Below are 15,676 nucleotides of genomic sequence, written 5' to 3' on the forward strand. Positions count from 1 at the left end.
TTCTTAATTTGTGTTCCGAAGACTCAGGCGAAAATTTTCATTTTTGGGTGAACTAGCCCTTTAAATGTATTTAATTTTTTAACATTGCCATTTAAAATATTAATAGTAACATTTATTATCCCTGTGTTTAAATTAGTAGATTTTGACATAGCCATAGTAATGTTATGTTCCTGTAGCCTAGATGGGATATCACATTGAGATTGTGTTTTGTTTTGGCATTCCGGATTTTACAGTCGTCATCATTCTATCAGACCCCCTTCCATTATTCAGTCTGGGCACTCCCTCCATCCCCAAACACGGGCCTAGAATAAAAGTACAGTTAACCCCCCCCCCCCCCCCCTCCTTTTTTGGCTTCTCTGCTAGCAATGGCAAGGTTGGGGTTCGATAGAGGATGATCTTGCGGCAGTGGAGGGATACTAACAGATAGCTTTCTCTGGGAATTATAGACCTCCTTGAGTCTACCTCCTACAGTCAGTAAGGACAAAGTTGCGTAAGTGTTGTCTGTTTATTGTCTTTTTTTTTTTTTTTTGTCATCACATTCAGTTCAGGACTGCAAGCTCACCACTCAGCTAAAATATGAAATTGTTTCGCCACGGGGCTTGAACATTCAGCGGTAGTGCAGCTGTGCAGGAAACATTGGCTGTCATTCTCGTAATCCCTTTGTATTTTATGAGCTCCTCTAGTTGTAATTATGTCTAGCAAACTTGTCAGTAAAACTGGTGAAGATCTGCATTTGTGATTGTGTTAGAGCAGACTCAGGCGATGATATCCTTCCAGGGGAATAAAATCTCCCCTCCCGGAGTCTCTTAATTTGTTCCTGTTTGTTGCACCATGTCAGCTGTTGTGAGGGAGGGTCCTGGCTAACTGAAATGCCTGGCAACTGTAACCAAGGGGCAGGCATTGCTGCGCTTGGGCACTGGTCTGTGTAAGTGACTTGAAGCAGGAAGGAAAACGAGAACGAGGGATAATAAAACACGGAGCTGTAGGAGACAACGGGAGAGATGGAAGTCTTTGATTATTTTTGAATGGGGAAACATCTTCAGGGTGTGCAGGAAGAGGAGGATAATGAGAAAAGAGGGAGAACATTGGAAAGAAAGAGAGAGAGAGAACAGTGTGCTGGGAGGAGTTGTGTGAGAAAGAGGACCTCAGGTGCCGCCAAAAGGGGGAGGGAGGAGAGTTAGAGAGCGAGCGAGTGCAAGAGAGAGAGAGGGGAAAGGAAGGAGGGAGCGAATGTGATCGAGAGGCACAGTGGAAGAGAGAGCGAGACTGTGAAGGGGGAGAGGAAACTCACAGCATCTCCGAGCACCAGCAGTGAGGGGCTGCTCTCTTTTCCTCGGCTTGCTTCTGATTTGCCGCACAATTTGGAATAGATCTGTTCAAAGTCTTACTGTTCTCATCTTTTTGCTTGAATTCTTCATTTCAAATTGCGTTTTGCACTGTGCACCCTCGGCGGGAATTGCTGTCAACCTGCTTTGGCTCACAGAGCCGAGAGCTGACGAGGACAGAAGCGGTACGCAGATCTTCCAATTTTGGGAATGGACTGAGTATTTTAGAGACTTTATGGAATGTGTCTCAAAGACGGAGAAGCAGCAACGAGATCTACCTCAGAAGGAAAGAAGCTGGGCATGTACAACTAATCAGATGCAGAGGTTGGCATGCCATGTGATGTGCAAATGTTGGACTGAAACCAAGAACATGTGGATTTAAGACCTGTCCTGATGCGATCTGAGGGGACACCTTCACATAAGCAGCTATATACCTGTTTCAGAAAACATATGACCTGCTTTTATCCGATGCACAGTGAAAGTTCATGAAAAGTAAATGGATTGGGAGCAAATAAGACCAAAGACGTCGCTGTGGCCCCCCCAGAACACGATCTTGAAATTTTGATTAGTTCCGTTTTGCCTCACTCAGACTCCCGCAGGCTATGAGCTGTGCTCTGTGCAGCGATAGCTCTGGCAACTCTCATATGCTGTCCTGTGTTTGTCTAGAGTGTCTGTGTTTTTATTCGGACTATAGAACCCCAAAGAGGGTCGAGACAGTGGCCAAGAGGACAGTATTCCAGAAGAAAAACATGGTGCATGTTATTGTTTGGTGACAAACTAATATGAACAGATTTTTCGGAGACTTTTGCAACTCTTGAAATTCAATTTTTGTGGACTCGGGAGAAGGTATGACCCAGGAACTTTCTTCATGTATATTTTTTATTACTTTATTGGTTGTTGTCTTAAACCTTCTTATATTGTCTTAACTGGTCACAGGAAACCGTTTGATCTTCATTTCCTTATTCTACAACCCCTTCTACAATCCTGCACATTTTACCCTTGAGAGGACCGCTTAAGGAATTGGTCGACTTCACTGCGGGTGCTGTGGACAATATTGCCAACTGGCCTTCAGCACAGATATGCAACCCTTTTGTTTCCAGCAGCATTAGTTTTGTTTGCCGAGGAAATATCTCTGTCTTACAATTACTGAACTGCTCCTAAGCATGACTGATTTCAGAGGAGTGCTAGGCACTTTTTTTTCTTCTCCTCATGGACTGTATTGATTTTTGCCAATGCTCAATTCATTGAGATCCAGCCATGTGAAAGACCGAGGTAAAGGGGAAAAAACAGAAGATTGAGATTGAGAAAGCACGGACACGGGATCACGTTACAGGCCATCTGCACTGCGTTTCGGACAACGGAGCCTTATCCAAGTGGACCAGGTCCGGTACAATGAACCAGTCGGAGTTGATCGAACTGGTCCCCACCGTGAACAGCAGCCTTAGCGGTCACTTCGGCGTGTCCCTAAACCACTCCTGCCCCCTAGGCTGGGGGCAGAACAAGGTCTTGGAAGCTTGCGTCTTGGAGACTGCCGTCATTGTGTTGCTGACTGTGCTCATCATTGCTGGGAATTTAACGGTGATCTTTGTGTTTCATTGTGCCCCGTTGTTACACCACTACACCACCAGTTACTTCATCCAGACTATGGCCTACGCGGATCTGCTGGTGGGGCTAAGTTGCCTGGTTCCCACCCTTTCCCTGCTCCATTACCCAGCTGGTGTCCAAGAACCCCTCACCTGTCAGGTGTTCAGCTACGTCATCTCTGTACTCAAGAGCGTTTCGATGGCTTGTTTGGCTTGCATTAGCGTGGACCGCTATCTGGCTATTACCAAGCCCCTCTCCTACAACCAGCTGGTAACACCCTGCCGCCTTCGCTGCTGCATCGTTCTCATATGGATCTACTCTTGCGTGGTGTTTCTCCCGTCTTTCTTCGGCTGGGGTAAGCCGGGGTACCATGGGGATATCTTTGAATGGTGTGCCCACTCTTGGCCCACTTCTGCACTCTTCACTGGCTTTGTTGTGTGCCTGCTGTACGCCCCTGCAGCCCTGGTGGTCTGTTTCACCTACTTCCACATCTTCCGCATCTGCCAGCAGCACAACCGAGAGATCAGCGAGCGACGGGCACGCTTTCCCAGCCAGGAGATGGAAACTGCCGAAGGGGGCAACCACGCAGGCCACGGGCCAGACCGGAGGTACGCCATGGTGCTTTTCCGGATCACCAGTGTTTTCTACATGCTTTGGCTCCCCTACATTTTTTATTTCCTTCTGGAGAGCTCCCATGTGCTGGACAGCCCTGCCCTCTCCTTTGTGACCACCTGGTTAGCAATTAGCAACAGCTTCTGCAACTGCGTCATTTATAGCCTGTCCAACAGCGTATTCCGGCTGGGGATGCGTAGACTCTCACAGACGCTCTGCTCCTCCTGCTCCTTCAGCCCCTGCACTCATGATGACAAGGACTTTGGAGAGCCAAAGCCAAGAAAGAGAGCCAACTCCTGCTCCATCTGAAGATCTCGAAGGATTGCTTGGATCAGTCATATGCTGCCAAGTGTTGTTGCAATGGATTTTAATGTAATTGTAACTCTTGGTCGTTAGAAGAAACTACCAACAGTGAGGTTGATGAAGTTGTCTAATAGTCATGTGATCTACATTCCCTTGTAAATATTAAGATAACACCTGCCTTGGTCCTGTAAATACCACAGAATGGTCACTGGCCACAACTTGTTTGACAACCTAGAGATATGCAGTTTTTAGAGCGTTTGTGAGCAAAAAAACAATGCCAAGGGGTGGGTTCAAAGCTCTCGCTTGTGATGGCTCTTTCCAAATATAGAGCACACTTGCTATTTTTAGATACGATACCCATGTTTCTGGATTGGTTGTTTTGATGTTTGTTGAATTCGTTTTGTCGCAGCTGTAACTGTAAAAACGGTTGCTTTACAAAACGATGAGAGCTTAAAGATCTTAACTAGCTGGGTCTTCTCCTAGTGGCTTTTATGGTACAGTGTATCTTGAATCTTAAATAATCACAGGCAATTCACGTCAGAAGCGATGTAGCAAAGGACAAACAGCTTGGTCTGTTTATTTTTTCAAAATCTTCATTCTAGATCTGATCTTTTTGTAGGAAATCTTGAAATACCACATGCGCACAATATCAACAAATGCCTGTAATAGTTGTGGACTGTAGTTTAGATCCCCAGTGGTGTAAAGCCTTAGCTGTTTGTAATTAGACCTATTTGCCTGCAGTGACCCTTTGAGAAACATGCAACACAGCATGTTTTATTTTGTAATTCATATTTTTGCCAGATCAGCTTTAACTTAACTTGACATTCTTATTACCTTAAGCTGAGCTTTTTTCACTCACTTTAATGTATGAATGTCCAAATGATTTTTTTCGTCTAAAGTCTACAAATAAAATTTTCATTCTTACTCAGTTTTATCTCTCTCAAAGAGATGTTGTTTAATTAATTTATTTTTATATTTTTTGTTTAATGAGAGAGAGTTTTAAACAGTTGATCAGAGAATATAATTGTTTTTCAATTTAAAATGCGTTTAAATTTTACAAATATTTTTAAAATACCCAAAAATGACATACACAAATTTTAGTTTTTCTTTTATTCTGTTCTAGTTTATACATTCCAATTCCAATTAATACATCCTAGTTATTTTCCAAAGATTTATTTATTTTCTGCACAGTTGTGGGACTGTCACAATATACTACTTGTCATATTTGTTTCTGCAATGAGTATTTTTGTGTTATGTATCAGCCATTATTTTTGTAACGATACAGAGAATACAATATATGGCTGCTTCTTTTTGAATTATAATACTTGGGTATTGTTTGGGGCAGCGTTAAACTCATTGCCCGAGTCTAGTATTGGTGGTTTAGTACGAAACTGCTTTTTGTTGAAGATTTTTTTTTGTGCATATTTCAGTTTGTTTATGCCTGTAAACTTTATTTGCTGATGGATGTTACAGCCCTGTACATGCTGAACTTCGCAGCTCTAAAAAAATCACAATACAACAACTAGGCTAGTTGATGTGCATTAGATAATGAAGAAAAGAAAAAGATAATAAGAATAGACTCACTTTCTTTCAAATTAAATGGTGAGGGTGTTCTTTTTTTAATTCTTAATAACAACTTAGAGTAAATTGACTATTTATTTATTTATTTTTCAATGTCCAATGGATATGAAACTGATAAAATAGCAGTATATTCCTGTATTCATTTTGCTGATGAACCTATAATGTCTCTGTCCATTTTTTTTTTTCTTGGTTAGGAGAATAAAAGAAAATAAAATATATATATATATATATATATATATATATATATATATATATATATATATATATATATATATATATATATATATATATATATATATATATATATATATATATATATATATATATATATAATATAATATAATATAATTTTAGTTCAGAGATTTTTGTTTGTTTGTTTTGTGAGACTCTTTGGTTTTGCTGTCGCTACCAGTACAATAAATGTGAACAGTAAACACTGATTTATTACGAGTGCATCTTTTAGATGTAGTTAATCTGGATTTCACTTAAATGAATTGAAGTTTTATCACTTCTCATTCTCTTTCTAATGTGTAGCTTTCTTGGTTTCAGCTTGTGATCCTGATTCCTCCTCCATCTCAATGTACGTCGACCAACTGTGTAATGTTTCTGGATGGGTCCATAGAGTCTGGTCAGAGTTTAAGTTGCTCATGTCCTCTAAGGCTTCAGGGCAAACCGATCCCAGCACAACAGCCCCAGACTGCACACACAGCAGGGCTGGCACTCGATGGCTGCCTCTAAAAAGGTTACAGCTCCCTTCAGAAGGGAAATTATACATGTGCAGTTAGAGCGAGGGGGAAAATGAAGTGACCTTTTTGAAATCTAATGAGCACATCAAATGTTTCCATGATCATGGGAGGCTTTGGACCTTGGCACCAGCATGAATAAAACATGAGTGCTCTCAGCGGTCACTAACAGTACGTCTCATTCTGCTTGCTTACACTTGTTATGTGACCTTAAAATGCGTACAGCATCCTTCCTGTATCTTTATCATTACTCAACCCAAATACCTTTTCCTTTTTGATTTGAAGTGACAATTTTATATCTGGCTGAGGTCTCATTGAAAAGCAGTGTCAGTCTTACTCTGGGAGATTTGAGAGCCTAGCGGATCTTAATGGCTGTGTGGAACGATGTTTGGCCGGCACAGCTGCTCCAGGGCACTGCCCTTTGCCGACATTGAAGGTAATGCATGCCTCGTCACAGACGCTGACAAAAGAGGGCTTGTTTTTTGGCAAATGTATTAGTACAGGTTGTTTCAGGCCGTTTTGTAGCTCTATTTTTTTTACCTCTCACAAAATAGCAGACTGTTGAAAGTTAATAATTGGCATTTGTGCACTGTCACTCAAGTTATTTGTGATTTTAAAATGATCCTGAATAACCAATGTAATGGCCAATGTTATAAGTCTATTTTTGTCTATTTTATTTATAATTGATTCATAAGATCTCAATATGAGTAGTTTCTGAATTTGCTTATTTTGGGCTTATTTCAGTTACATGTTCAGTTTCTTTATGCACAAAAGAAATTGTATCATATATTATAAATTAAACAGGGAACCTTCTAACTTGGTACATTATGAAATAATTAATTTTAAGAATTAGTAACAAGACCCCAAACTGGGCCCAAACAATACATTTTTAGTTAGTGAGTTGTAATAATTCATTAAGTTTACCAGCTCAAAAAAGTAATTTGTTTAATTTTAAGAATTAACAACAGGGCCCAAACTGTGCCCAAATGAGAGATTTTTAGTTTGTAGGGTTTTTAATGATTCATGACGTGGACCAGCTCAAAAGAGTCATTTATTTGTGAATCAGAATACACTGGTTGAACTTTGTTTTTGATTCACTCACTCCTCAGAAAGAGCAATATCTTAAGAGTCATATGAATCAATTGGACTTCACTGCCCATGCTCAATGTTTTTGTGTGCAGCCTGTGGGAAAGACAGTTTGTGTCTCATTATGTTTGAAATTAGTCTATTAATTTTAATAATTAACAACAGGGCCCAAACTGTGGCCAAATTATACATTTTTAGTTTAAGTTTTTATGATTCATGAAGTGGACCAGCTCAAAAGAGTCATTTGTGTCGGTATTGATAGCCTCGCGGGTAGCATGTCGAAATGTAGCACCGTTGCGCTTCGGGCATCCCGTGTTCGAGCCCCGGCTCACGGACCTTTCCCGATTCAGTCCCTTCTCTCTCTCTCTCTCTCTCTCTCTCTCCATCTCTCTCTCTCTCTCTCTCTCTCTCTCTCTCTCTCTCTCTTCCTCTCCCACTCTCTCTCTTCCTCTCTTCCTCTCCCACTTCGCTTCCTGTCTAACTACTGTCCTATCAAATTAAGGGCAAAAACAAATCTTGTGAATCAGACTATACTGGTTGAGCTGTATGTTTTTGATTCACTAATGCTTCAGAAAGAATCAGTTCATAGGGGCATTTGAGTTAGACTACACTGCTCATGCTTAATGTTGTTGCATGCAGCCTGTGAGAAAGACACAGTTCTTGGCAGTATTTTGTTGTACACAACTTTTTATCTCATGTTCAATTCAAGTCCAATTGCTGTTGGACTAGATTCAAAAGCCAGCCAGCCATTGAGTAAAAGATGGAATTTAAGAATCAATATGGTGATCATTCAAATGAGGGAACGCAATTAATTGAATCATAATATTTTATGCTGTCCTAGCATTGATGTGTAGCTTTATACCGATATAATGTGTATACCTTATTGCAATGAGACAGGACCAAAGGTTTTTTGGCGTTTTGTGGCTCTCCAGGTTTCAGGGTCTCATTATGGCTCCTCTCTGGTCGAGACTCTTGCTGATGGAGTCTGCACAAGAAAGCCTAATGTCAGCGAGATGTTGGCGCAGGTTGAGCTGAGGATAACTACGCGCTGGTCCCTATAGTGTATTTTTAGACCACATTCTGGTCATGCTTCTGTCATGCCCCTGACCTTTTTTATTGCACTTTAAGATCAAGATTTGAGGTTAGGTGCTAAAAGCAAAACAGGCTTTATGCTACGCTCATGCAAATGTTAAGTGCATATTTAAAAAAAATAAAAATACACACACTGTTCCTTTTGTTAATACCATTGTGTTACTAGTGTTTGTGACTTAACTTTTATACACACACACACACACACACACACACACATACATATATATACATATACATACATATATATATATATATATATATATATGTATATATATATATATATATATATATTTTAGTACAGCTACTAGTGTTTAAAACCATGTCTGTCAAACTTGTTTGCTGTGTTGAGTCTTGCGTTAAGTAGCATTTGCCTGTAAGAGCGAACAATTTCGTGATTTCTCTTGACGTTGCTTCTTTTCTCGTATACTTGAAGACATTTGTTCACCCTGCCAGTCTTTCATCCATATTCATGGACACAACCGAGTGGAGCTTACCGTCCAGGCCTGTGAATATTTATGAAAATCCTCTGCGTGCCATATTATGAATTCCTTTTAATATTAATCTGTGCCACCACACAGCTTCAAGAGGCGTTCTCCTCCATCAAAAGGCTTTGAGTTGCACGATGGTGAGCAGGAGGAACACCTGCCCTTCTCGGTTGCTAATCAAAGGTGAAGCACTCACGCTCCTCGTCGGACACAATGCTAATCTCCATTGTCTCTGTACCTAATGGCTGTTTATTAGAGCTCCTCTCTCTTTCACTCACTCTAAGTGGGATACCGGTACTTGTGGTGTAAAGTGAGAGTTTAAAAGGTTGCCAAACCCACCTAGGCACTCTTTACACTGTTATCTGTGGGTGGTGTTTGTTAGTGCTTAGATCTGTAGTAGTAACCAAAGGTTGTAGGTTCAAAGAAGTATATGGGTTTTAGCCAAGTGATTATTTATTTTTATTTTTTTATTTATTTATTTTTTTAAAGTGACTTTCGTCAACATTAAAACTTTATTCTGGTGAGTCGTTACACTGTTTAAATTTTCAAATTTTATTTAGTGCTGTCAAAATTAGCTCATTAACGCAGGCGATTAATTTTTCCAATTTAACAGCGCTAAAAATATTGAACGCAGTTAATGCTGGGGTGGATCTAGGGTTGGCCACCCCACTAACAACTGCTACTTCTGTCTCTTTTTTTTCTTGACAAGAATTGCATTTATTTAGATGCAGAACGTCTTTATGACCACATCAATCAGGAGACTTTTCAGAGGCTCACTCCACTTTGCATCGGTGGCAGACGCGAGTCAAACGAGCGCAGAAAAGCTGCAGGTGACGAGAAGCTTCAGTAGAACAACAGTGAATTGTGGTCAGATGAGATGTTGTCAGGCCATATGTCAGTAAAAACTAATTTTCCTGTCCTTTCAGCCATTATATTGTTTTCGTAGCACGTGCGCTTCAGTTACACGCACTAATATGGCGGCACACGCTGTAGCCTGTATTATTTCATATTCAAGTGCGAATGAAACTATGAACAAGTGTTAGATCTGTGTCATGTTCAGCAGCAGCAGCTCTTAAAGTAATAGCAGCCAAATAACCCAGGTGCTGTGATGTCTGTTAATCAAAGAACAAAAGAAAAAATGGAAATAAGTAACTTTTATAGCTTTAAGGATTGATCTATATTTAATTTAGAATTGAGTGTTTGATAACTTTATTCAATTTCTATATATTTCCTACTTGCTGAAGGGCACAGGTAAATATGACATTTATTATAATGGGTTTATGTGAAGATTGTTTTAAGTTCACTTAAATTAGAAGTTGTTGTTTTTTAAAGTCTATTAAATGTTAAAATTGATGGCTCTCAATTATACTGTAATGTTGAATGCCTATAGTCAATAGGTTAAATATTAGGAAAAAAAAGAACGATTTCCTAGATTCATTAAGATTAATAGACATTGATTGACAGCACTAATTTTACTATCAGTTTTTCCATTAATCATGTTAAACATTTTGATTTTTATATATATATATAAAATTAAATTGGCTGTCAAATTGGCTGAAAAACTAAATGTGAATTTTGTTCTAAAATATTCTCAATATTCGAATTTTAAAGGCATTTCTGTTAGGGGAAAAAAAGCTTTTGGGTCACAAGAGGGCGCAGCGAGCAAAATATTACTAATGCACGTTTCTTCAGAACAATAAAAATAACACTACTATCTTTGGAAAAAAAGTGCATAATGTTTAAAAAGTTTATAAACCAAATATAATTAATTACATGGCTTAAACAATTAGAAACAAAAAGCATCATGTATGTAGTTTAATACTAAGGACCGAAAACCACACAAAGAGCACTTTTTTCATTTAAAAAAATTAGATGCAGTGAGATGCAGAAAAACCGCAATAAAGTCTCGAAACACGTTTTTAAAAAGTTGAACTTGCATTAATTTTTCATGGCTTTCTAAACATGTGGCTCTCTTGTGCGAGACGCAAGTGCAACGGTGATAGATGTCCCTCTAGAAAATGCGATAAATATGCGTTCTGTGTGAAAGGCTTGGTTTCAGTTTTGACGTAAACATCATCTCCGCATTGATATTCTCTTTTTCCACAATATTTAAGCTAAAAAAAAAAATCATTAAAATGCAACGATACCTACATTGTAATCGCATCTTGTGTGCCACTACTGATAAGGCAGCCTGATGGACACCTAAAAATGTGGATTTTAATTTTAATTTTCAAAATTCGAATTTTTTTTTTTGACAGCCCAAGTGGTGAACCCATCCCTCTATCAAATTTCGAAGTGGTTAACCTGTCAGTGTTACAGCCATTCCTGGTCCTCCCATATTAGTTTTGCACACGGCTCGTTTCCCATTTGCATTAACCTAAGTAAAGCTCTTTCCTTCGTTAACCCTAGCCGGATTAATCTGTTCATCTGTAATGAAGCCGCCTAATGGTTTTTGATGTATTATGCAATACAGCACAAAGATCCCACACTTAGCGGATGATTAGCAATATAGCCGTGAGGTCTGAGGATTCTCCCACTCTGGACTGCCGCCCCTGACCCACTCATGAGCAGCTGAATAGCCTGCGGTCTGTTGACGGTAACACTCACTGACAGCTGTCCACTCCTCGCTATTAGGCTGGTCGCATGCCCGTCCGAGGATACCACCATCTGTCCGCTTGTACATGCTGGAGTTGAGGAATTTTGGCAAGTTGGGGAGAAGTCTTTTTTGGATCGTGACCATGGCTTTCAAAGCTGGACTGGTTTGCCATTCATTTCATTGTCTTAAGTATCAATAATTTTGTAGGATCTACCCAGAAATAGTCAATGAATTCATCACAGATTGAAAACTTGGTAAAGGTCTTGAAAGACCTGAATTGGAAGACCAGAAGTCAATTATTATTATTTTTTTTAATTTGGGGGAAGACCCCAAATAAAATGGGAGTTATTAATAAACTAAAAGATAAATTAACATATATTTATTGCTTTTGATAAATTGTAATTTTTTAAATTCTTTTGTTTATAATATTGTTAATAATAGCAAATTCTTTGCTCTGTTCTTTGCATTTTAATATCAGTATGGTACAATATTATCCTGTTTAAATCAATGTGATAAATGAGTCATGTTAAAAGTAATTTTGTTATTATTATTATTATTATTATTATTGTTAAAAGTAATCTTGAAAAGTAACCAAAAATTACTCTGATTATATTGCCTAAAACATTACCTACTTTACTAACTACATTTTTTGTCATGTAATTTGGAATCAGTTCAGTAATCTGCCCAGCTCTGTATATAATTATTTTTATTATTATTTATTTGTTTGTTTGTTACCAAAAAATGTTATCTTGCTGGCTGACAGATAAAGTTTGGTCAAATTTACAAAAATGACTGATAAGATAATATTGAAAGCATCGTCTTGTTGCAAATTAAAAAAAAAAAAAATACTGTAACAAAATATAACTAATTGTTTACAAAATATATTTTAAAAATCCTAAAATTATTAAAAAAATATATAAATAAAAATGAAGTATAAAAATATAATTATATAAGTTACATTAAATCATATAAAATAATCTTTTGTAAATATATAAAGCTAATTGCTAGTGCAATCAAAGAAAATGTTGTCATTGCAAGTAAAAATCTGTACTAGCAGAAAAATTATTGTTGACTCCTGGTTTGAATACATATATATATATATATATATTTAGCTCATATCCACTGGCTTGATGCCAGTGCCATTGCAGCTCCCTCAGGAGTGAACCCAGCTGTTCAGTCCTGGCAGCTCACGCAGACCTGCCATCCCCAGCGTGCAGCCTCCAAACTTGGCATGTCTTCATACTAACTTCCCCTATTCTCTCAGGTGAGGCCACCTCTGTGGGATGCTAAACCACGTTGCTTTCCAAGGGATTTTGGATAGCTCGCTCTAAATGAAATACCACGAGACATCCGATCCGTCTCCAGCAGGGTCCTTGGAGTATCACCAGACTTCATTTGGCTGCACCACAGCGGCCAGCTGTAACACCGAAGTGGCTAAACAGCCTTCCCCAGAGACCATCGATGGACCCCCTCCTGCTCTGGACTTGCCTTGAGACATGGATTAATTTTAACTGAAAATGAATGCCGAGACGTTATGTTCTCACGTGCGGCACCATCCCCATGGATATTGAGCTCTCAGGTGGTTGTTGCAAGACTATTACGGCATCTGGTGCCACAGTGGAGGCAGGAGAGCTCCAGATGTTCCTGTGAACGATAAGGGCGAGGAAGAAAGGAGGAGGTGGAGTTTGGAGGGTAACGGAAGACCGGCTATTTTAGGCAAGGAGAATCTGTGCAGCACACTTGTGGATCACTGTGACATTTGTTGTTTGTTTGTTTTTGTCCAGATCTTTTAATTTAAAGGGGTGGTTTACTGCGATTTCACTTTTTTCATTTTAAATAGTGTGTAATGTTGCTGTTGGTGCATGAACAGTATCTGCAAAGTTGAGGCGCTGAAAGTTCAACGTAAGCGGAGATATCGTCTTTTAAAAATCAGGAAGTTTAATGCCTACAAAAACGACTCGTATGGGACTACAACGAGATACTTCCCGGGTTGCATACGTAAAAAACCCATCAAAACCCTCCTTCCGGAACATGCAAAAGAGGGGGCAAGGCCATGTTCTGCGGCTTTGTCGAAGAGGAAGAGTTATAGTGGAGAGTTGTAGTCATGCTGTCGAAACGGTGTTATTTTCACCCAGCTGTCAGGTCTTCTGTGTTCGGGCTTCCTACGGATGCTGTAGTTCGTCAACAATGGTTAAAATTTATGTTTGATTATGTTCCTGACAATTACAATCGTAATTCAGCTCTCTGTGCTGCGCATTTCACGGAAGACAGCTTCCAGAATCTACACGAGTTCAATGCCGGATTCACACAGAAACTATTACCAAAACATGGAGCAGTTACAACTTTAAAACCAGAGGCAGCAGTTGTTGGGCCACAACCTGTAAGTAAGATTTCATAATTTTAAATGTATTTGCATGTATAATTTCAGACGTAATGTTTTAGTTTTATCAAGGACGTAAACAAATGCCAAGGCTGGCTTTAGTAGCCAGTTAGTTAAATGCTATTTCGTGTGTATAAGACAAACGTGTACAAACTTCAAAAAATGATATGTAATCACAACAGCAAACTTCATTCAGAAACGTTTTGTAAGAGCCGTGCTTGCAGAAGTTCTGCTTGACTCTCTTCATTACCGCTTTCTGGGTCTGATTCTGGCTCAAACTGATACGGCAATATTGACACCATTATTTACATTTGACCGGAGCACATGCAGCTGTCGCCCGTAAAGGTGATGGGCGTGACGTTTCCGGACAACGTGCAGTACGCGGTTTAGCCAATCACAACACACCAGCCCAACTAACCAATCTGAGCCCATCGTCTGTTTCTGAGGGAGTGGTTTCAGAGAATCAGAAGTCAACCGGTCGTTCAAACGACAGAGGAGAAAGCGGCTTACAATAAAGGTGAAATATATGAAAAATAAGGCGTTTTTTAACAAACGAAACACGAAGACATGTTATATTGCACCCCATAAACACAATCAAGCAAAGAAAAAAACCAGTAAACCACCCCTTTAATTAAAACTACATCAGTTATATAATTTCTCATTAAATACTTTCTGTACAAGCCATTGTATATAATTGTTTTAAAATTTTAGTTTTTTTCTTCTTAAAATAATTTTATAAAAAATATGAATGAAAAAGTCAGTAGATACTATGCAGTCAGGTAAGTGTAATTTATTTTTATTAAAATAAATGTATATAGATAGATATAGATGACGTGTATATGTAGAGAGAGAGTGATTACAATTTTTTTATCATAAGTAACTTTATGTATAATTTGCATTCATTTAAAATTAATTTGTAGATATTTTACTTGAGTAATATATTTTTATATCTATATTTTATATCATTATAGACTGACACTCCCAACTCATAGACTATTCATAGATTATTCAAGTCATTGTATGTAGCTATAAAGTGCATTTTTTAGTATTTAAAATGATTAAAATTAATTTAATTAAAAATATATGTATTTAAAAACATTTCAAACTAAAAACTGTTTTTATATATACATACATACACACATACACACACATTAGATATAATATAATATCAGTAATATAGGCTGATTATTCAGTTCATTTTATATAAAATCGTATAAATCACTTTTTATTAAAATTAAATTAAATTAAATTAATGTATTATTTTAATTAAATATATTTTTATCATGGGCATTCCTAACTCCTATATATATTTACTTATGATTTGTCTATAATGAGTTGAAAGTGTCTAAATATTTAAATATTTAAATATATGTTATTGTATGAATATATTCAATTTTTTGTCATTTAAGTAGATGGATGGATGGATGGATAGATGATAGATTTTTTATTTTTTTTTTATTTTTACAATATATTAAAATACTTTTTTACCTTGAAAACTGCATTCAAATATATAAACAAATATGTTAGATTAAATAATATTTTTATTGTGGACATTTCTGTATGCCAGTAACCCGTGTGGATGCTGAAGTCTAAAGTGGAAAGTGTTTCCGTGTCTCCGTTGAATGGATTGGTTGAAGAGAGCTTGCAGAATCCCGCCGCTTGAATATCAAAAGTCTAGTTCTGTGCCAGTCTATTTTTGGGCATATTTGAATATTAATAATTCCGGGTTGCAAATTCTTCAAATAAATCTTCGGATGTGGAGGGGAGAACACAGTCGTCTTACATTGTCATGGAAACCACGAGGAAATCTTACCCCACCGATGTTTCACTTTTGATCATGGGAAATTAATTAAAATCTTCGAGAGCGGGACGGCGTGCATCCACAAGCC

General features: G+C 38.2%; 2 protein-coding genes across 4 annotated transcripts in view; both read left to right on the plus strand.

Moving 5' to 3' along the window:
• Window positions 1-15,676, plus strand: part of rabgap1l (RAB GTPase activating protein 1-like) — a 104,157-nt gene that overhangs the window by 40,066 nt on the left and 48,415 nt on the right. The window lies entirely within an intron of this gene.
• gpr52 (G protein-coupled receptor 52) lies at window positions 1,217-5,583 on the plus strand. Its single transcript, XM_058759671.1, has 2 exons — window positions 1,217-2,171; window positions 2,262-5,583. The coding sequence occupies exon 2, from the start codon at window positions 2,718-2,720 to the stop codon at window positions 3,828-3,830; it is 1,113 nt and encodes a 370-aa protein (XP_058615654.1). The 5' UTR covers window positions 1,217-2,171; window positions 2,262-2,717; the 3' UTR covers window positions 3,831-5,583.

Source organism: Onychostoma macrolepis, chromosome 22, assembly GCF_012432095.1.
Source record: "Onychostoma macrolepis isolate SWU-2019 chromosome 22, ASM1243209v1, whole genome shotgun sequence".
Classification (NCBI taxonomy): domain Eukaryota; kingdom Metazoa; phylum Chordata; class Actinopteri; order Cypriniformes; family Cyprinidae; genus Onychostoma; species Onychostoma macrolepis.